The sequence below is a fragment of the Anopheles merus genome, chromosome 3R (assembly GCF_017562075.2).
Source record: "Anopheles merus strain MAF chromosome 3R, AmerM5.1, whole genome shotgun sequence".
In the NCBI taxonomy this organism is placed as follows: Eukaryota; Metazoa; Arthropoda; class Insecta; order Diptera; family Culicidae; genus Anopheles; species Anopheles merus.
The window spans coordinates 43,110,825-43,134,643 of NC_054084.1; the positions used below are offsets into that span (position 1 = coordinate 43,110,825).

The 23,819-nt window shown below is 45.5% G+C and overlaps 1 protein-coding gene across 2 annotated transcripts; it reads right to left on the minus strand.

Moving 5' to 3' along the window:
- Positions 1-2: 2 nt before the first annotated feature.
- LOC121595660 (profilin) lies at positions 3-23,789 on the minus strand. Of its 2 annotated transcripts, none has more exons than XM_041919794.1 (4): positions 23,661-23,789; positions 21,945-22,229; positions 3,530-3,701; positions 3-2,001 (listed from the first exon to the last, which is right to left on the minus strand). In XM_041919794.1, exons 2-4 carry the CDS (start codon positions 22,053-22,055, stop codon positions 1,904-1,906), a joined length of 381 nt encoding a protein of 126 aa, XP_041775728.1. In that variant the 5' UTR covers positions 22,056-22,229; positions 23,661-23,789; the 3' UTR covers positions 3-1,903. The 2 variants fall into 2 exon arrangements, with proteins under 2 accessions (XP_041775728.1, XP_041775727.1); XM_041919793.1 differs by lacking the exon at positions 23,661-23,789 and adding an exon at positions 22,984-23,086.
- Positions 23,790-23,819: the final 30 nt, after the last annotated feature.

The following is a 23,819-nucleotide window of genomic DNA, read 5'->3' on the forward strand; positions in this document are numbered from 1 at the left end:
CGTTTTAGCCACATTTTACACATCATTTAGGCAAACAAAAAAATAAACAAAATGTTAAGCTTACACAGTATTATCAATATTTTTTTATTATTATTTTCTCTCGTACCGTTTTCGCGCAGCGTTCCCCCCTACACCTTTTTTCTGACGCGACGTTCGTTGCTATCGTCTATCCCTGTCGTCCTGGATGTGTGTGTATGTGTGTGTGTGGTGTGTTCCTGGGTCGGGGCCTGTGTCTCGTCTCCTTCCTCCGGTCGTCGGGTGGTGTGTGTGTGTTTGTTTGTGTCTCTGTGCAGTCGTATTTGTCTCTAAGCAGTCTTCTTTCAGTTTTCTAGCACTGTGTGTGTGTGTATCATCCTAGCTTTCCTCTCTCTCTATCTCTCGTTCTCGATCTCCCACAGTAGTAGTGTTTTATTTAGTCGATTTTAGTCCTTATTTTCGTAATCTTACGTCCCTTCTTCGTTTCTAGTATCTTGTTTGTTTTTTTACTTCTTATATCCATTGTGCACTTCTTGGGTTTTCTTCCTTCCGTTTTCCTTTACTCCATTTACCATAAGAGAGATCATGAACGTTGATCTTGAAATGCGCTCTTTCTTCTGCACCGATATCATATGTGCTAGTAGGCTAGGCTAGAGAGATGGGTTTCTTGTTGATCGTTCTGGGCTACTTTTTGCTTCTTCTAGAGCAGACACAACTTCAACAAGACAGAGGATATACTTCTGCAAACTTACCCTTTGCTTCGATCAATTGTATTTTGGCTACAACTCGCGTGTATGTGTGTTTGTTTCAGTGGATTGCATATAAGGCCGTGTGTTGTGTGGCTAGTGAGGGGATGGGGCGATTGACAATGCAGCATAACTTCACTGGCACATGTGTGACACATCGGTTTGGTTGGGTTGAAGTTATCAAACTCTCCGATAACTTGGAACCTCTCTCGACGTAGCAACAAATCTGAGCTTCCTTCTGCACTGTACAATGCCGCACGCCTCACAATCATACGCCCACCATCACCATCATATACACCACAGACACACACACATGCACACGCGAAAATTGTTAGATGTTCTTTCCTTTCGTGTTTTCCCTTCCTCACCCAATCAAGTTTCCAAAATTCCATTATCCAATCTTGGTAGGTTCATAATATGTTGCGATCTATTTTTTCATGTATTCTTCTGCTGTATCTCTTTATTCAAGTGTGTTTCTAGGTTTAAATTATAAAAAAGCTGTATGAAAGTATGTTTTTTTGTTTCTCTCCTCATGTTTACGTCTTGCGTTCGTGATCATCTCTTTTGCTCAATATGCCAAGCGTTCTTAACTCTCCACAATCTCCAGAGTCTCTCTTCCTTCCTTTTTTTGCTGATCATGCTCGTACCTACCCCCCACGATTCAGGTGTGTACTTCTTGATGCTACTCAGTATTGGCGCTACTGCTACCGTGTCTGGCGCTGGATGCTGCTTGTGTGGGGTTTGTGCTGCTCCGTCAATTTGCTCCGTGTGTGCTATTGCTGCCCCCCTCTGCACATCCACTAGCTCCCACCGTCAGTCTTCCGCACCACCAGTCGCACAGTGTGTGATGCGAGTAGCAAGCAAAGACTGGCGCAGGCTGAATGGCAAATGGTTTTCTGCTGCTGCTTCTACTATTATTGGCAACAACAACAACAACACACACGTGCAAAAACACTCACACACTCGCACACACACACAGACGCCATCCACAAGGCTCGGCACATCAATTCACTCGTCGGCACGGCAATAATCTTCACGCAATCTCTCTCTCTCTCTCTCTCTCGCTCGCTGTTCTGTTAGGTTCTTTCATCACTCCCTTATCCTCGCTTCTTCTCGCCTTATCGACTCACACACTTCGGGGCCCCCTCCCATTTCCTCGCCTATAAAGGTTGTTTGCCTTTCTAATAACCACAGGTAATTAGATAATCGCCCAGCTTTTCTACTATGGATGCCGCCTGCTGGGGCTGCACGGGTTCCTCATAGATAGATACTATAACAGCTGCAATTTGTCGAAACCGTATTAGCACACACACACATAAGCACACGCGCACACGCACAAAACGTTATCACCACGATAACAGAGGACAGAATAGTGCACCGCGACACAAGAATGCACCCGCACGCGGTCCAGGAACAATCCAAAATCCAGGGGCAGGTCGGTGGATGGAAAACACATTGTTGCACGGCAGACGGGATGATGTGTGTTGGAACCGGGTGTTGGATTTTCCCATCCAAGGATGACGGCAGCATGTGACGAACGTAAGCCAAGAGAAAGAGGGAGAAGGGAAGCACGATAACACAATCGGCAACGACAACACCAACCGTCGAACGTAAGGTGGCGGCGCGCGGGCAGAAGAAAATGAAAGAATAAATAAGAAAAAAAACATCCGTTATGAGTAATGCAATATTAACAGCAAGGATAAAAATTGGTTTATAGAAAAACAAAACGTTGGAAAAGTAGCAGCAACAACATCAGCCACAGCAACACCATAAATAGCATTACCGTACACACACCAGTCACACAACAATATTCTGCCAACTATTATTAAGACCGTTCTGTTATTTTTGCACCGCTTCTCACATTTTCTGCGATGAATCCGAGAAACGGGTCCAGAGAATGTAACCGGTTAGAAGGAAAATCTTGATCTTTTCCCACATAAATGGCCAGTAACTAGTGGACAGCAACAATTAAAACGAGAACACATGGTGTCCCTCTACAACCTTTAAAAGCTACTCTCTAGAGTTGATGTATCCTCTGCACAGCAAAAGAAAGGTAATTTTCTCCTCTGCTCTCTATCTATATTTGGCATTCAAACGGTGGCACAATTAATGTCTCAACTGCGACGAACTGGTTGTGCATGGGAACACGAGCAGAGATCTCCAAATGCCCCGACATGGATTGACACTACCAGTTCTCTCAACATCATTGATCAAATGTGCATGCTGGTCATTTGCGTGGGAAATTAGAAACGCTTCGCCACTCTGGACTGTATAAAAAATGCTTGTATTTCCCAAGACAAGTTATCCACTGCCGGCTTAGAAAAAATCGAATTGCAAAAAAAGCAGCCAACTGCTGCTACTGTATCAACAGAATATTGGCCACGCGTATACGTACACGTGTACCCGCCATCCGTGCTTTGAAAATTGTAGTTGTAAACAAGCTAGTGCGCTACAAACACAGAAAAAGTACTGTTTGATAACAAACAAATCCTCATCACAACACTTGGCGGAACGTGACAAATGCAATACTTCCATATCATTTTGCCTTTGTACAGAGTTGGCACTCGCTCTGTCAACATCTGCTGTTGCAAGTGATGAGATTGGTAGCAAAGAAAACAAGACCTCTGAGCAAAGTTATAGATTGGTCCCTGGACGTTATTTACAATATAACACCATGTTACTGTGGCTGTACAGTTATGGAGCTGTTCTATATATTATTGGTGCCACTTTTTCCGCCAGTTTTCATAAAAGTCCATATAAAAAGAACGAGAGAAAAAAAATGGACATTCCCATTTGACGTTACTTACCCTGTTGCGTCTTCATACAGTGCACACCGGTTTTGCCGAGCTTGGCACGGATCACTCGGTCAGTACCGGACAGATAGATATAACGCTGGCCCGCTAGTGTCACACCGCCGGATGTGAGCAGTTCGGTTTTGTCGAATCCCTGTACAATTTTGGCCACCTCCTCCTTCGACACCTGCAATAAAAACAAGAATAATAAGAGGAGAAAGCGTTAGCAACATACTTCTGAAGCACCGAAAAACGGTAATTATTAAGGGTAACATTAAATCTGCTTCAATTAAACAACTCCCACCCTAAAAGAGGCACACGCGCTGTCTATGTACTGAGAGTATGCATTGCTGGTGTGAGATGATTGACGACGACTGATGGCAACTGAAAACGTATAAAAAAGCTGTAGGGTCGTCCAGACATAGCGGGACCCCCAAAATGTCAGGCCACGTCCATCAACCTGTGTTTACATCTGTTTTTTTGACCTACTTAAGCGCACTCATTTGCCTCGAAATCGAAATGAAAACGAAACTACTCGACGCCCCTTCGTTGACTTCAGTGTCTGAACTTTAATTTGTTTCGTGGCACCTTTACAGCCTCTACGTACATGGTGGTAATTCATTAACATGTTTAAAGACCCCATTCGCTTACAACCACACCCCTTTCTGTGATCGGGAAACATCCCACGGCTCTAAATTTAAGTGCAGAGTCCCTTCCAAACAAAATCTCTATCTCTCCTATCCATCCATCAAGAATGTGACCCGTGTATCACGGAGCATTGCTGCTGCTGCTGCTCCACCAACCGAAATAGGCAAGGTGACAATAAATTAATCTGTGTTGACATGTCTACGTCACGTATGGAGATCACGGTGCAAATAATTGTCCCTGAATTAAAGAAGCAACTGCCATACATAGTACACACGCACCATATGAATGAGGGACGGCGCGCGTGATTCCACAAATGTCCTCCCCTATTCGTCGCCTGCTCGAGGACACACATTTTCGATTGACACAGTTTTTAAAAATAGCATTCAAAACACTCATTAAAGCACTCAACTCTGCTGAACTCATCCCAGCGGCGCTGGTCATTGCTTTCGGGCGACGAGCTAATTAAAATGAATTTAGAAAAAAACTAATGGTCTACGATCTTGCCTTCCCAATGTCACAACTCGGAAAGAGAGAGAGAGTATGGGGAGACATTTCAGGTGTTGTTACATATTTTCTCAATAATCTCGTACGCGTGTCTCGTTCGTCTCTAGCGCACCACACGTGTACCATCATTTGGTGTTCCAGTCAAACTTCGTTATTCCAGCTGCAGTCATGCCCAAAGCTCGTAGTTAATCGAATTCAGACAAAACTTTCAAAAAAAAATGAACCATCTCCACCACATGTGCTAAATTCCGTGACTAAAACACACACATTAGGAGCTAAATGTTGCGAATTGTAACGGAAGCGTGCCTAACGAACTGTGACAGACGCCTTTACCTACACCTGAGTAAGTGAGGGACACAACTAGACAAGGGGAGGTAGCAGAGCGACGACGACGACAACATACGGAGAAATGAGCTTTAGACGATTGCAGATGATGTCTCTTTTACCATCTCAATAACATCACACTCATTTCATTTGTTGAAGCCGCTGTTTACGCGACGTCGTATTCATTTCAAATTCGATTATCCGCCTAAAACAATGGCACCACGCGATTGTACCATTTTGTCACCTTTTAGTGCCATGCCTAACACCTTCCTGGTCCAAGGTTTTCTTCGTACCCTCTTTCGCATGACAAAATTCGAAGCCCCAGAGTGTGAGCGGCTTGGCTTGCAAATTGATCGTTACCATGGGTTCACCGGAACATTCATTTATTTGCCGCTTTAGTTACAACAAACAAAGATGCGCATGTCACGTCGTCTTTTAATACCGACAATGTTGCACACGATACTCTAACTCGTGGTGAGACGGTTAGGATTGTTGGAGAGGATTGGGTTCATCTCCGCAATCTCCAAACGGCAGACTAACTCGCCCTCGAGGTGTCGTCTCGTGTCTAATGGGCGCCGCACGGTGGTGCAACAACCGTGCAAAAGAAAACTAGTAGGTGGTGCGTGAAGAGTAACTTGAAAAATCAACGGTTGAGAGGAAAATTATGTTATTTTTAACAGCATCAACTCTCTCCCGCAATTCGTAAATCAGAGCGACTGTACCATGCATTTTCTTGAAGGTAGGGGGGTGTTTTTGATCCGGTTTTCTGTCTCATATGAATTATTTTTTGAGAAATATGTGTACCACTCCCACTCAAAATATTCCTGGGTGAAAGCGACACTCCAATTGAATGACTTTATATTTACTGTAAAAGAACAATTGTGCGTAAAATCGATTCCAATCACGATACAATGTAAACGAGGACATAATGTATGATACGCAAAATGAATGGTGACTTTCTCAACATATGACAGTGCTATCCACAAGGACATTCAAGGACACATACAAAATTATGATGAACATTGTTACGGTGAAATTGTGTTCAATCAAATCAAAGCAGAATGGAGCGTACTGTAATAAAAAAAAACACCACACAGACATACACTGGCCATGCTAGTGCGCAAACGTAAACGGGTTATGATCCTTCACCCCCCCGCTCGCACGAAACCGGCCACGACGTCCCTCATCTCCCTCAATCACGTCTTGATCATATAACGAGCATTATACCAACGTCATCCAATCCTCTCCGCTCCAGTCACAGAAAGAAGTCTGTGGTGAACACTGGGATGGTAATAACTTTCACCTCATTCCGCATTCGGTCAGCGGATGTGTCCCCCACTGCAGGGGGTATTGCTGCCTTCAAAGGAGAGTGGAGGAGTGCGTCTCGCCGTTACTTTTACTTTCTTTGGTATGGCAGGGGTTGGAAGTAGCATTGTATAGATCCCTTTCGAAACTGTTACCTCCTACAGGAAGGAGAAACGAAAGAAAGCTTGTTATGCAAGGGGCCAGGGTTTGGGTCAGACGCACATACGTTTTGGAGTTCGATCGTCAATTTCACCGAAATCTCCGAAAATTGTACTGTTATACTTATTTTTTAAGTTAAATATATGTTTTAATCACATTTACACATCCAGTTTTCTACCAACAACCTTTGCAATGTTAAAAATAAAATCAACAGTTGAAAAACCAAGCGAGACTTACGAGACACCATGTCCTAACCGGGACACAAGAAGATACCCCTCACGAACGTGCACAAAGCGCCCGGCGTCGCCGCCTCCGGTTCGCTCGTCTCGGTCTCAGTATCTCCTGATATGACTATATTTAGAACTGTGTTTGCTGCATACCAGCCAGAACACTCCACCGCGTACGTTCCGTTTGTTTCTAAGAAAACCCAAACCTAACCTACGACATGACAACCACACGCAGGCGGCCGCGGATCAACGATCGCGTACTATGGCACGGACCAATCCAGGTACAGAGGGGGACAAGAATACGAAGAGCGGCAATGTCGACTGTATCTTAACCTACTGAAGCAACCTCCACACACACACACACACACACACACACACACACACACACACACACACACACACACACACACACACACACACACACACCACGCGGGGTTCACGAAACCTGCCGCCGGATCGTGGGTTTTGTGACAGAATAGGATTGAAACCAGCCCCCCTAGAGCAGACAGGCGGGCACAACATTAAACCATCACACCACACACGTCAACGAAGGTGTTCCGAAGGGAAAGAGTAACCGGTGGGAGAGAAAGGATGAAAGAGAGGGAGAGACCTCCACCAGTGACGAGGCACCGCTGTGTGTTCTGAATCATCGTCACCAAGCGATCGCGCGCAGCACTACCTCTGCCCAAATGTGGTAATATCGCGGGGAATGAAACGTGCTTTAAACACCGTGCCGATCACGCCGTGGTTTGTGGTGCACAGCAGCTTCCCTTCTCTCCCTTGTCTTATTCCCTTTTTATCTCTCTGGTAAAGCTGGTCTCATTTTTTACCTTTTAAGTAGCTAACTATTCTTACATGAGAAGTTCAGCTTTTTTTCCTTATCCTTTTCGGTTCGGCTTATGATTTTTTTTTACTGGAAAGATATGCAAGGAGAACACTAACATCGCGAGATGGAAACAAACGACTGCTCATCGATTGATGACGTAGTTGGTCCGTGCAACAACAACTCCAAGCAAGATCGCTGCCCATAATGCTACCTTAATCAATACGAAACACGAACGAGCGTGGCCAAGAGCGGACGCAAACTGATATTCAAGCCTATTTATGGCCACTGAAACACCAACTCCACGTGCTGCACATGGAACCATTTGCACACGCGTTTGCCCTTTCTTCTTCCAAGCACACAATCGCAACGCATCTCTTCCCGCTGCTCGCGTGTTACACTTTTTTTTCGAGCACCGTTGTCCCCTTTACCCTCCAGCCCCCGACCAGCGAGGAATGGTTACCATAAACGCCACACAAATGCAAAACGCACGTGGCTAAAATTAGCAACTGTAAAGCAATTGGCACGCATTCGAAAAGATCTAAAGAAAACAACCCCCAAAGACGGCGCGAGCGCGCGCTGGCAGAGGGTGTCCGTCCCGTTGGGAAGTACTGACGATCTTCTCGGCACACATCATCATGCGTGTGTGTGTGTGTAGGATTGTTGTGAAGGTCATCGGCATAGGTAGAAGAAAGCTGTCTTTCGACCAAATTCCTGTGACCAAAATGGAGTGAAGTGGTTCATCAGACATTAGATAGAGCGAGCGCAGCAACGTGCAGGCACAGGCAGGCACGGGGACACACATACCAGAGGAGGTCGTCGGCAGCCTCCCCCCGTGTGTATGTGTTTTAAGTGCCAAAAATGGGATAATGATTGCCTTCGCGCCTGCGGGGGTCCTCCAATCGGTACCACTGCAGGCATTCAAGTCATGTGTGATAGAAATTCCACCCATTCCTACACCTCGCTCTTGGTTTTGGCGAACCTTTTCTTCATTGCAGTATCGATCCGTCAGTAGCATAGCGGAGAGGAGGCTGAACGGAAGAACTCAATTCTAAATCAGCATCATGCCATCCCCAGGGTTTCAAACTTTCACCAAATTCCAAGATGTGTACTATTTTCGTTTCGCAACCAATTCTTTCACAGGCACGGAAACTTTTCATCCCGTTTTACTGTAGGCAAAGGATTCCTTCTACCATCTAAATTAAATCATCTCGCGCCAGACACGCAATCCCTAAGGAAAGTACTGCAAAGAACTAAGGTTACATCGATGAGCGTTTTGGTTGAAATTTAACTCTCGTTGAAACCATTCGTTTGCGCAAAGTTTTTTGTTTTTGCGTGGTGGTGTGATCGATTTAATTTTCGACCGATGCAAGCAAGTCTTTGTGTCTGAAGCAAATCGGAGCGTAACGTGGGCCCACCTCACAACAACCGCGTGTTCCAGTCATTCATGATATCCCTGCCCCCCGTCCATGCCTCCTCTGGGATATAAAGTTGAGGATAGGACCAGACGCAGATACCTTTCGTCGACCGGAAAGTCCGGAAATGGAGAAGTTCCCATTTACCGTCTTTTAGCTCCAAAAGCAACACATCCAATGAACCCGGCCGCGCACGGCGGCGCAACACACACAATCCTCATATCGTGGACGTTCCGGGTAATTAAGTTCGATTTGGGCCAACGAGTTTTCCACTGCGATTACTTCCACAAAGTGCGCGCAAAACGGTTTTTTAGGGATTTGAAATGTCTGGTGTATCATAAAATACCTGCCAACATCACCGGGAGGGGGGCAATATGATTCATAACCACATCTCTGCAAAGACGAATACGATGCGTCATACTTCACTTTCGCAACCCCGTTGACCTTCTCTCTCTCTCTCTCTGCATCGAGCGGTGGCAAACGAACCCAAAAGCTTACAGAACTTTCTCCGTTTCCTCTTTCTCTCTATCTGTCTTTCAATCATCATCGTTGGCCTTTCGTCTTCTAATAAAGTTGGCGCTAACTTTTTTTTTTCTTCTTTTTTAGCCACTTTATGGAACGAAAGAAGAAAACCCCCATTCAATGACCTTCCCATGTTCTCTTCCTTCTTTCTGTCAGCGTGGTACCGTTTCGCCGAAGGCACAAACATCAAAACTCTGCACCCGAAAATCGTTCCTTTCATCTCCTATCGTTGCTCAACTTTCTAGCGATAATGAATCAAAAAGCGTTAAGAAAACCAAACACACCGCTATGAGGAGAAGCGAGCCGATGGGGGGAAGAAATCACAGCCAAAACGTACCAGCATACCACCCCGGGTTTGCTGAACTGAAACACACACACACACACATTTGACAACGGAATTCATGATGAACACGGACAAAAAAAGGAAGTAGAAACAGCGACGGTCCGCGATGGTCAGTGGCCAGTTGGAAACGGGTTGCACGAAAAATAAATACAATTCAATTCTTCTCCATTTAGGAAAACAGCCAGCATATATCCAGTAAGAAAACAGGAGCGAAACACAAAAAGGTAGACGAGCTTGAACGCAACGGCATAGCGAGAAAATGCCGATCAGACACAATATTTGCTCGATTTGCGCATTTCTTGCTCAGCCTTTTCATTCACACCTCCTTAAAACCCAATCGTTATTATTATTTTGTAACATATCGATTGCAGCACAAACCCCGAATGGATTGAAGCGACGTGTTAAGTTAAGAAATAGGAACAGTACGGTTTAGTAAAAGCAAATAAAAACCGTGGTCTAAAACAAAACAAACACTACCGCTTCCTACCTCCAATTCCCCACCGCATTGTAAAGCCACAAGAATACAGGAGAACAACAGGTAACAGGTATTTTTCGCATTTTTTATAAATTGCAGCTGCAGTCCAGTTCAGTCCACAACCCTTCTCTTAGGGGAAAAAAAGTAAGTGATGCGTTATACTTTTCCACCATTTAATCAATTATCACATCATTAGCGCAAAACTCCCAAACGCCTCCTTCTCTCAACTGTTGTCCCATTATCGAGCAACGTTCAACAAGCAGCAGCAGCAGCAGCAATAAACGGAGCCAACAGAACACGGAGCAAAAAAAGCTAAAGTACAGACAGAGGTAGAAGTAGTGTTCCCCCATCTGTCAGAAAGAACAGTCTAACGGCAGGTGTGGTGGCTGGAGAGGTAACTGGAAGCCCATTTTTCCGTATCATTAGCGCAGAATCATCCTCAACGAGCATGACTTAATGGCGACTGGGGCCAACCCCATCTCCCCATCCAGTTAACGACGAAAGAATGTGCCACTGGCTGGCCGACCGCCGGGGGGAAAAGACCCCCACCATCCATTTCACTCCACCCCAACTAATCAACCGACACCACACGCAAGTCAGAAGAGCAGGAGCAGCACCAACAGAGTTCCTACTATCCTCCCCGTCACGATATGAAAAGATGGGAAGAAAATCACAACTCAATACAGCGTTTCCTTTCCTTCCTTTTCCCTGCTATCGTGTGGGGAGAGGAATGGAGAAAGCATCCAGGGGAAAGGGAGAGCAACTACAAAAAATGCACCCGTCCAAGAAAGATCCGAGACGATGAGCAACGACACCGTTGTGTGTGTCTTTGGTTGCGGCGGAGGTTCGGGAGAGCAAAACTCACCAGACCGAGGGAATTATTTCGGTTTCATGTTTCGATGCGTTTGCTGCTGTTGGGTTAGGCCTAAGGGGGAGAGAAACGCAACTGATGCAGTCGCGCAGTTTTAAAAAGAAATCGCGTAAGGAAACAACACAGTAAAATTGAAGCTCTAACATTGAAATTCATAACGATCGAATGAGCTGCTCTGGCGCAGTAAATTGTAAATTGTAAACGATAGGAATTAACCTATGAGTAACATACGCTATTCGTGAAACGCGGCGAATCATCGAGTTAAAACGATCGTTTCTGTTCGACCAATCATACATCTTGGCACACGCCGATGACTAATCAGTGACACACACGCACACACCGCATGGCTGAGCTGACGCGCTCCTTACGTCATATGCCAGATTCGGATGCAGCTCAACACACGTTAACACCCGCCGCGATAGAAACAAAATCGCGATAAGGTGTGCATACGATTGCATCAGCGTAATCGTCCTAAAATCGCCTGCACTATGCCTGCACTGATCAAAGAGCGCAAGATACGCATCAAAATCGACGCACCGTTATCCTCCCTTCTTTTTTTTATCTTTGCAGTACTACCAGCACAACCCACCATGTACGATGGGTATTTCCGTGCGTTTTGCACAGACACCACACCACCAGTCTAAGAATAAAGCCAAAGGTTTTGAATCTAACCCTCCCGAAATGTGTGGTAGCGTAAAAAATAGACACGCGCTTGCTTGCTGCCAACGACCGGCAAATAATCCGATTCGCACCATCATCGGTCAAACCGTCGAGGCGGGTGGGTGGGTTCACAGGTTTTCGATAGTCTGCCATCTAGCGATCCTTCACTTCCTTCAAACGAACGTATCTCTCCCGTTTCACTGCCGATCGATCAATCATCGATCATTGATCTTTGATGTTAGAGCAACATGAAAAACCGCACAGAAAGCAATGTATGCGAATGAGATGCTCTGAAAAGAAGAAAACGGACTGGGAATTAATCTTGTCAAGGGAGCTAGCTCTGCCAACGTATAATTTACTGTGGCGTTATGATGAAGCTTAAGTCATGTTTCGTGTATGCAAAACAACCAAGTCAAATTTTAATTTTCCTATACTCGTTGCAACCAATTTTCTGAGTACAAAACAAAATATCATCATAACTTCGGTGAATTTGGGAAACAAAACAAATATAATTAAAAGCGTAACAATGATAACAACAACACAATTAACAAGTTATGAATTAAATGTTTGGGACCAGCTAGGCGTTTAATTGTTTACTCGTAACATGAGTACCATGACTGTATCGAATACGATAGATTAACTTCACCAACCTCTGGAACACAAACACATCCACACATCTTATGGAAGCATTTTTATGATGATGATGATGTTGTTAGACATATTGTTTCCATTTTGATTCCTCTGTTTTGCACCTTGTTTAGGCAAAATGCAACGCCCTGTCTGTGTGTCTGTTATGTGCGTGTCCGAGTGAGGTGAACATAGTTAGCAACAAAACGTGACATTGCCACTGCACCCCACACTCTGCGGAACGGACGAAGCGCAGCCAGCGTCACACATGTGACGCGGCACGCGTACACCTTCCTCAGACACGTCAAAATTGTCCATGTCATGGTAAGGGCTGGTGTTGATGGTGGTATTTGTAAAAGTCGTTATCTGACTCTCCACGTTCATCACTTCACAGAAGCTTTCTCGCTCCCTTCGCTCGTCAGCTCAACCCAACTCGAATTGAACTTACTAAAACGGAGCAGTTGAAAACTGGCTCTACCCCACCACTACCACCACCACCCATTATCTACCTTCCAGGCAATGCAATTTTACCTTCAAGGGTGCGGTTCGGAACTAGCTCGATCTCTTTCGCCCACCGGTTTCAAGCCCAACATACACACACCCAACCACTTCAGGAGACAAATACCTCAACGTCAACTCCGCTTACACGCTTACACGGCTAAACCAGAGAGTAAGGAAATGAAGCCCGCGGCAAGACATGAACACGGAGGACACGGCGAGACAACGAAGGTATGCAGCCTGCTAAAGTCATCCTATCGAAAACGTGTACGTCCGGTTTTGTTCTGAATCGTTTTGAGCGAACGATACGCAACAAAGCAAACTTGCACCCCCTTGCATGGTCGCCTCAGTAACATCAGCTTTCGTCTTCGTTTCGTTTCGCATCCAAAAGGAAGGAGACACAAATGTTATGCTGGAATTAGAATGCGATTTAGCACAAGTTTTCTAGTCACAAGATAAGAAAAAATGATTAAAAAAACAATTTATATTCTATTGACCTAAATCACGGGCTCGAGAAATCAAATAATGCATCCCTCGTTGCGCATCTGAGCTATCAAACGAACTAATTGAGAAGTTCACATAGCTCAACCCTAGGAGTGTCAATAGCACACACCAATCAACCCATAACCGCAATCGCTTATGCGCTGAACGAGCTGCACCGCGTTTACTCCTCGACTTCAAGCGGCTAAAGACGTTAAAAAATACTGCTCGTAGGACATTTGTGTTGAGGAGATGGCACACGTGCTAAACATTCTTACCCCGCAATTACTCAAACATCTATGCATAGCGCATTATTAATCCTCGCCCGATCTGTTGCTGTGGATCATACATACAGCTACTTCCAACAAACAGCGCGTTAGTCATTTCCCCACTAATCATGATCCGTCCGTCGCCGTCTCTCTCTCATCATAAGCTAATCAATATTCTACGTGGCGCGCTATCCACTATCCACATTTCTTCATTAAAATGGCAAACACGCGACACCTTAGTGCACGAAGAACCTGTTCGCGTCTCTGAGTGATTCGTTAGCTCCCGCCAAGGTCACCAACGTTTGGCTAGAACAAACGATAAAGTGATCGTACATTTAGCAGCCCCATTAACATTCAAACTATCCATTACCATTGGGTGAAGCCCCGGGCGTCGAAGCGCGGCTGCAAGGTAGGCATAAAGCCGCAACAAAAGTGATAAACTCTATCTGCCTTTCGCAACATTTTTTGTGTACCCAGGAATGTATTTTCCTGATTTAAATAGCAAAGAACGCGTGAATCAAACATACTGCAGGAATTTGTCATGGAATCATGGAGTAGAGAAACACTTCGAAAGCACGTTGTTGGAAAACAGTTATCTAGGTCTTCTGTGCCACCAGTTGCAACGCTACCCTCGAAACCGATACCCGCTGATGACAAGTGCGCTCTAAATGCTGCTGGTATTAGTGGTACACAACCAACCGAAACACACAAACAACGCCAACCCGGCTAATGTTACCAACAAACGACGCCTGGCCATTACGATATGCTGGCTGGCTGTGTTTATTGTTGTGTTTATCATCGCTCGCTCTCCCTTCTCTGGGATCTGTGGCGTGGTTCCACGTTGCTCCTCTGGGTCGTCTTTGTTGCGTCAATTGCGCGACTCGAGAGACTCTCGTTGTCGTTTCAGCTAGTGTGCGCGCGTTGCGCGTACCCCATTTGCACAGCTGACATATGCGGGAATACAACACGGTCCCCCGCGCGCGCAAAAGCCAAATGCAAACCATCCAGCAATTCCAGTACGGCGGCCCTCTTATTATAGTCCCGCATGGTTCTTCACCTTGGCACTCTCCATCCGCGGCCATCACCACACACTTCACTTGCCGCCATACGGACAAACTTGCCGTGTCCCGCCACGATCCCGTCAATCGCCGACCTTGCCCAAGGGTAATTGGATTTCCTGCGAAATTTAGAACGGAACCCGGCTGACTTCCCTTCGAGCCCTTCTTCCTTTGTGTTTGTTACAGCGCCGTTTTCACCATGCACCTCGCTCATGCTGGATAAAAGCGATTCTTCTCTCTTCCCCGTCACTTGACTGAATCTCCCTACAGACGTGGCTGATAAACAAGAGCTGCAAAACAAATGAAAACGCTGGATTCGCATTATAGCCCATTCACGTTTTCATTTGCAAAATCAATATATTGGCATAAGCTGACAACACAGCTGATAGGCCCCTCTTTCGTACCGGTGTTTCCTTTCTCCCTATGTTCTCCCAATATTTATACCGCTTTGCCACAGTAAAAGCACATTAAACCGAACACGCGATTCCAACCAGTCCTACGCCATATCATGCACACATTGGCGGCGGAAGCCTTCCCCTTCACCTATATATTCAATCGAATCGGCTAGACACCTTCACTCCATCGACAGCTTTTCCAAGGAACCTACCCCCCCGCTTGTGTCAGTCAGGTTTGGTTGGGATATTGACGACTTTGAGCTTCGAGTGTATCTCGACCCACCTACCTCTCTCGACACATCGTCCAACCACCACCAGGCGGACGCTTTCAGTGCGGAGAGGCGGCTACCTTCAAATGTGCGACGACCTTCACCTACTCTCTACGCTATATACATACGCCAGGAATAAATGGCTTCGATCGCATCCATGGGGTGCAGCCGAGCACCGCGACAAAAGTGCAATAAATGTATGCCATGACCATACCACTGACCCGCTTTGGAGGCCGACGAGAAGCCGATCATATGACATACGTCGTCGACGGCGGCGTCTTCTTGACGATTATTACTTGTAGCTCTGTCTTTTGACAATCAATGGTCATGAGATTTCTCCCACCATTCAGAGTTGCAAAGTCCATCTAGGGATGTCGCGTTATAGGGGTGTTGAGCAAATGCATATGAAAAGAGTATTCCTATTTTATCCATGATTCACATGAGGCAATAGACCTTCTATTCTATTCTGTTAGATGGAGTTTAGTAAATCCTTTTAATATCCACAAACTACCAAGATATATGACATCTTTCAACATTGAGTAAATAATTTCAAGATCAAAACAATACGCAAGATGATCTAAAAATAAATACATACTACATGACCTCGGTGTTTCCCTAACATGAATGATTCATAGTTTGTCATTTTTTGTCGTCTCTCCTGTTCCATAACCGGAGATATCTATGTGTTTAAGGATGCCAAAGAAAACTTAGGACAGGAAGAAACCTATATCGCTTTTTGGTCCGTGATTAAAACTTACAAGGTGGCCCCATACCATACACATGCCATAACATACCTCATATCTCATCCATTAACCATTACGTGAAAAAGAAATGAAACAAACAACGGGTTTCGATGGTTGAAATATTTATGAGCCCTACTCGGTCCCCACCTTCATAACTATCTCTCAGGCCCTCTCTCGTTCCTCCTTGACCCCTCGTCCAAAGCGTACCAAAGTTTGATAAAAAAAGTCAACCTCAAGTCTCACATTTCGGGCAGTCATTCAGAGAGATGAGATGACGGGGAGAACTGTCACGTACTTTTGGAGACACCAACTAACCTTTGGACCCCCAGAGGAGGAGCGTAAATAAAAGGAAATCGCCAATCTTTTTTTTATGAATAAGTTTCAATAACTTTGGAACGCACTGAAGCTGAAGCTTGACCGCGGCGCGTAAACTTTCTCTTTCCCTTTCTTCATTTCATTCGAAAGATTTGGGCAAAACCACACAGTGGAAGCCCAAATCAAGATTCTGCAGAAAGCAGCAGCTCTTTCTCTTCTTGTGGTAAATCGCACCGGACGGACGGCTGGGCACTTCTATCCAGTTCCGGTTGCGTGCCAAAACCTTCTGAGTTCGTAAGGTTGTAAATTTGTTATTCGTAAAATGTAGATTTGTCTTTAAGCGTCCTTCCGAGTAGCATGGGGATTATTTGGTGTCACATGAAACACACACACATAAAGTTTGATTCCTTCCCGTAGGCACAAACTATCAGTTGTAAAGCGCTCACGTGGAAGATCCATTATGACTCACCGGGATACAACAAGCTCTTTTAACCGAATAGTTTGTTCAAACAGTAAACATTAGCATCGAAAGAGCAAATAGATGTGTGTAACTAGCAAATTCTTTTCGACTAAAAAATGGAACAACCGAAGGCTCTTCGTCTTAATGTATAAAAGAGCACCCATTAGTCATTCTCGTTGAATTGAATGATGTAAACACAACTGTTGGCTACGGAATGATGTATTTCATTCCACTGCATTTGTCTAACGTACTGAGACATTTAGCAGCTCTAGCTCAACCATACTGGCTCCAAGCTATCGGAGAACTTCTGCAGTGTCTATCCCCGGATCTGTCGACCATATGTCGAGCCCTCCAACACCATCGAACCATCACACTGCAGAGGCCGTGGAGTGTATGGGTGCGATTTTGCATAATATGCCACCAGCCAGGACAAAAGCTGTTCTAATACGTTCGGCATCGTCAGCGTTTGCCATTTCCGGGCCGCACTATTCATCGCTCCTTTACTGAGTCACACAGTTTGACAAACTGACTGCAGGAGAAGAGCGCGCGCACGGTCCTACGAACGTATTTTTCTTACCTCCCCATTTCCTTCTGCAGTCGTGTAAGTTCGTATCATTTCCGTCTCCGTTAGCGTGGTGCACACCCTTACTGGGATCCGGTTTGTGAACTGGGGCGCTTTTCGCACGTTCTTCATCCATCTTCCCATTCGGGCGAAAAGGTTCTCTGGCGGCCCTCGCTGACGACAGACAGCCGGCAGAGTAATCGATCTAACCCACCCTCTTCTCACAAAACAACAATATTGTCTTCTTTGTTGGCGTTTTTGAAGCATTCGCATTTGAAGGGTGTGTATGTATGGGTTGGTTATCGGATGGATATATAGGAGGTTTCTGAGAAAATTCTTGGCTATTTTCAACAATATTGTTCTTTGCCGATGCTATTTGTTATCCATTTTCCAACCCTATTAAGAGGAAATGCCAGCATCATTTGCTAAGGGAGCAGATGCATCCTACAATGGGCACAAAGAGCAACACACACCTAAAACAAACACTCTCTACGAATAAGAAAAATATCCAAACACGAAGCACGAACCGTGTGTGTTTTATGTTGGTCCATCCACCAAATGGGCGGAAAATGCCACAAATAAAGTGGCAGAATAAAGCAAAGAACCTCCGAAAGAAGAACAGGGATGAACGGCACACAAAGAGGAAAGGAAACAAAATTTGCTTACCATATGTTAAAACTCATTTCATCGCACCAAATACGCAAGGCGCGCGCACAGTGTGAAAACGGGGGTTGTGTGTTTCGCCGGCTCCAGGACGGACGGGCCCCGAAGTATCTTCGCCAAGCGGGAAAGAAGAGGGATCGTTGGTCCACACAACACACAAACCGAACAATATTATGCTCACAGCTATTTGATTGCAAACGATTCCCGAACTAAGCGAGCTCGGGAAGAGCATCTAAAGCACACTTTCGGAACGTAATGAACAGTTAATGTTTGCTCTTCCCCTTAAAAAGATGCCCCCGAAAACATTGGCGGTACTCGTTTACATTGCCGTTTGAGAACCGGGCCTGCTCTTTTTTGTTTAACCTCATCCTCGACCCGAAATTTTTTTAACACACCGTTACTCTGCCGAAATACAAAAAAACGTGGGGAATTCTGTAACTTACTCTCTTTCCTGATCCCATTAAGACGTGCCATTATGCTCTTAGGGTGAGTGAGTGAGTGCGTGCGTGCGTGTTCAACTTCCGAAAATACGATTTTACTTTCAGAATATTTCTTACAGAGTGCTTTAGAGTTACAAGAGCACTTTATCATCGAAATTCACCCATTCTCTACCCCATAGCCCATTATGTATTGGTGCTTCTCCTCTATTCTACTGGTTCCGGACCATCGGATGGAATGGGGCAAATCGGACGGCCGAAAGACGAATGCCATACATAACAGGCGCCATTGTAAGCACTTCATTAGCCTAATCGGGGAAGTGAAATGTTTTAGCGTCTACAATTGCTTTGGACGATACAATTCCTATATAATATTTACCCTTGGAGAGTCGTCGGGATGGAAGGAAATGTAGGCTTTTCTTCGAAAGCAATCGTTTGGCGAAAAATTGATTTGTTATCAACCTTTATTAAAGTTTGAACAAATATAAGAAATTAGATTTTTGTCAAAAGTGCTTTAAACAGTTCTGATCTCAAAATTTCGTCAAATTTTTAACGTAACTGTCAAGCTGCGGAGAGAGTCAGGTTTGTAAACCAACTTTTTTCAATGAAGCCATTAGCATAGAACTAAATAACGTCCACAAAAATAGTTTTAGTATTATTGTTCAACACAAACACCATTTTTTTATCAATATACGCCATTAACTGTTGAATGATCTGCTCCCTTTTGAATTAGAGACCGTCACTTCTCCCTTATTTCTGTTTTAAGCTAGATAACACGCAGAGGCAACTCACAACTCCTGGTCAACAACACATAAACGATGACTCACCGGATACAGACACACCGGAGGAGAAGTGTGTTCTCTTGCCAGACAGTAGGGATGTGTGAGGGATGATGATTGAAATGAAAACGTAGCTTTTGTTGTTATTGAATGGTTAGAAGCGTGCCTCCCTCTCAGCCAAACACGCACGCACGCATGCACGCACGCACACGTTTTACGCCTTAAATATGAATGCAAATACGAACGACGACCGTTGCTCCTCTCCAGTAGGCGTTTTACCGGTGACGTACGGTACGTGCCGGCTGCCGCTGAGGAAGGAGGAAACTTATGAAAGCAGCACACAAAGGACAACAATGTATTGCTGCTGGTAGGAACGGCTGCTGCAACTCTTTCTTCCTATGGTCCTTACTTTCCCCAATCTATGGTGCTGTTAGCCTTCCCTTCTTTGTGGTTATTCGACTCAGGACTTCATAGTCGAGACATAAGCGCGCGTGTTTGCGTGTGTGTATTTGCCATTTTTATCTATTCCCCGCCTTTGCGAGAACAGTTTCAGCAACACTCACTTGCAAGCAGATAAGATAAACCACACACTTAGCTTACCTACTCTGCTGCTGCGCCACCCAGTGCGCCGTTGCAAAGGGCGAAACAGAGCTGCCAAAGACACCATAAGCTGTGAGAAATCGTCTACCATCACACAAACGTGAGAAATTTTAGCTCATTGAAAAATTTGATCCCTTCCTTCTCCCCGACCCACCCACAACCGTCGTTCACCTTTTTCTTCCGTTGCCAAATCCCATTGGATGAAGTGATGGGGGGAGGGTCGAAGAAATCAAATAAGATTATTATTTCTTCTACTTCTTTTGCAATTCCTCTATCAGTTCCCTCTCCTACCCCCATCGTTCCACTCCCACACACAATCTTCCAACGGGTCATTTCATCCTGAGCTGCCCGTAGAAAATCAAATGTACGCGAACCGGTTGGAGATTTGCCGGCTTTTTGTCTTTCTTTTCTTTTCGCTGCTGCAGTGAGCTGCTACAAACCCACCACACTACTACCACTACACACGCCCAACGTCTATGCCGATAAAAAAGAAAACAATAAGCAAACGCGCCGAGAAGAAGAATGGTTTTTCGCACACGCACGTTCACTCGTTGCTAAGCAGTGTGTGGGGTGAGCACATGTGTGTGTGAGTGCTTCTACGCCTGAATTGTCCCCCGATGTAATGTGTGTGTGCGTGAAACGGTTCGCGTTTACGCCCGTTTGCACCACTACTACTCATTGCAGTTCCATTCAATGTGCGTGTGCGATACGCGGCACCTTCGACCATATTCAGCAAGAGTCGTGTATATGAAAACGATAAAACTCGTTCTGTCAATTAAAATGCGAACAAAAAGCTAATTTCTATTGTATTGCCGGATCGGACCCATATGTGTGCGTGTGGCCAATAAAAATGCGATAAATAAAAATAAAAAGCCGCAAAGTCGCTCTACGCGAAACAAAAAGAGTGTGCGACTGAGAGAAGGAGAGACAAGGAGCGCGCAGCCAAATCACACACACACATCTTTTTGCACTCTGGACGAGAATGAGGGCGCCATTTTGAAAATCCGTTTGGTGAGCCGGCAAAGTTAGGTCTTCTTCTCGTTGCTCATTTTATTCCTGGGTGAGTTTCTTCCTCTCCATACGCACATCTTACGATTGCCGATGCATTTTCACCATTTAGAAAGCACAAAAGATGCGCTAAAAGACTTGGTGAGGACAATATGGTAAACGATATCCATACGCTTCGGCAATTGCAAACAACATGCACCAAATGTGAAACCCGAAACGTCGTCTCACATCTCGATGAGTAATGTATCACTTTTACCTCACCGCAGGCCAACACGGATCAGCGGACAAATTTACCCGCATTGCCTCCCAAACAATTGCACTGCACACACACGCACACACGCACACTGTTTGCAGCATTCCAAACTACAGTTTGAACAATCAATTAGCGGAAACGTCTGAAATTGCACCCATTTTTCGTCGCGCATGCATAATCATCGTCATCATCATCGTGGGGTCACACCCTTTGCGAGTGAGCAGCAGCCACGATAAAATTCACTTCAAATTTCTCACTCTCATCATGCCGCCGTTCACCACGACGCATCACAGTTCTTGCTGGCGCTTGCGTTCACTCCCTCTCTCTTTCCGTCGCACGGCACACTTTGTTGCATATCCAACTGTTCTGTCCCGGTTGCTCTAATGCGCTTTCTGCCGTGGATCTACGCTTTCTCACTTTTGCCACTGCTCACGCAGAGGGAGAAAGGGACACACTTCCACTTCACAAGCGAGAAATGGACAAAGTTTGTGCACGTTGCTAAATCCAAAGAGCCGGACGACATCCTTGTTGCCCTTCCAGACCACACTGCACACTTCATCGTATTTGTTCCCTGCTTCCGTTGGTTTTTACACAAGCCGGACGAACTGTTTCTACCCTACACTGGGGAGTGTTCACTTTTCCACTATTTCTTGCTTTTTTACGTTTACCTACCCCCAGCAAGGGATCACACACATTTTCTTCTTCGCTATTCACACACACACACAATCATCGACTTACCTCAAAGCCCTCCGATTTGGCCCAAACGCCACCATCGTGACCGGCGATGGCTGCCTTCGACACGCACTGCGAGGCGAGAAGCTGATTGTCGACGTAATCCTGCCAGCTCATTTTCTGTTTTTTATGCTTTTTGCTCGGTATCTATGCAAAAGATGCTGCTGCTGCTGCTTGCTGCTACTTCCGGGGTTTGCCAAGGATTTTCCGTGTGTATCCGGAAAATTCTTTTTTTACAGTATTGAGCTGCTCACAAGCGCGCCTACCTCTTCGAACTCTTCGCTCTATTGCCTATGTTGGACAAGGGGGGAGAGAGAGAGAGAGAAAGAAAGAGAGATAGGGTGAGATGTAAGATCGAGATCGATGAGTTGATGCACCACCACCACACCACATCAAATCAAAAGGAAAGAAAACACACACAAAAAAGAGGGAAATTAACAATTTTACTACTCATTTAACTCCCCACGATAACTATCAAAAATGAAAGGATGGTGACGGAACGGGTTATAAAGTGTTTGCGTTTTCACGAGGAACAGTTTGCGTCACACAATCCACCCGGAAAAGCACACCACGCGAATGCTGACGGCTTACTCACGCACATACACACGTGAACACATGCACGCACACACATACACGCCCGGCCCAGGTGAAGGGCGATAGGAGGCTGCAATTTTGTTCAAGCAGTACCGAAGTGGGGTTTCCTTCCCATAAATGAAAAAAAAAACGCATCAACTCTCCTACTACTTTCAACCCACGGGAACAGAGAAAAAGTCTCTTTGCTGCTATGCTTCGCCACACCACGTTGGCCCTTTTTTATCCTACGTACGGCAGAAGAAGACTAGCAGCTTGTGTGGCAGTGTTCGGTCACCTCCACCACAGTTGTACAGTTCATCAGGAGGTGTGCAAAGAAAACGCAAGTCCAGCTCTTTGTGTGTCCCGTCTCGTTGTCAAGCACAAGGTTCCACACCCTCTCACCGGTCGCTTCAAAAAATGGTTAACACCGAATATTGCTTTCTAACCTAGAAAAAAATCGACAAACCCTTACTTTTTCAGCGCACACACCCGGGAGTCAAGGAAAGACTGTCCGTTCTATGACAAGGATCACTCTCTACTAACAACTACCACACCGCAGCAGACGAAGCTGCCATTGCGCCGCCTGTTGTGCACGATCGCGCGCACTCGCTCTAGCCCTATCGTCCCATCTCTCTTTGGCATCTCTCTTTCGCGCAGCGTATCAGCCGTCACGCACACAATCCAAGCGATCAGTCTCTCTCTTCTCTTTGTGCGTCCAACACTCGTCACCAACACAACGTCGCGATACTATGTCACACACACACACTGCTACAATTTCTCTCTATCTGAAGTTTGTGCGTTCGCTCACACACCGTGTTCTGTCCTTATCATACGTTACCACTTTGTCCACTGATCTAGTACTCCGCGGTACTCCAGCCAGACGGTTCTTTCTCTTTCTTTTCACAATTTATTGATGAACTCTTATTTTTCCCTTCCAGAATCGATTACACCAAACACACATACACACATACACACATACACCAACACACACACAATTTTAACCAAAAACCGGCTCTGCCCCAATGACTTGCGTGAATATGCACCACCGACCACACCATTTTTTCGACTACCGAAATAACTGACAATGAAGCTGGAAGCGGTTGGCAAACGCGCAGCCAGCAATGAATGGGTAGCACAGAGAAATCTCACCTGATCAAAACACCACGAACCTGCCTGAGTGGCAAAGATGCTGAGGGAAAAAAGGGTTTTCAGAGATGTTCCAGCACTAACGATCCTAGAGGAGATGCGAGTTGAAGCAGAACTGACAGAGCGTTCGAGAAAACCAGGCTGCTGCGTTATCTGTATCCT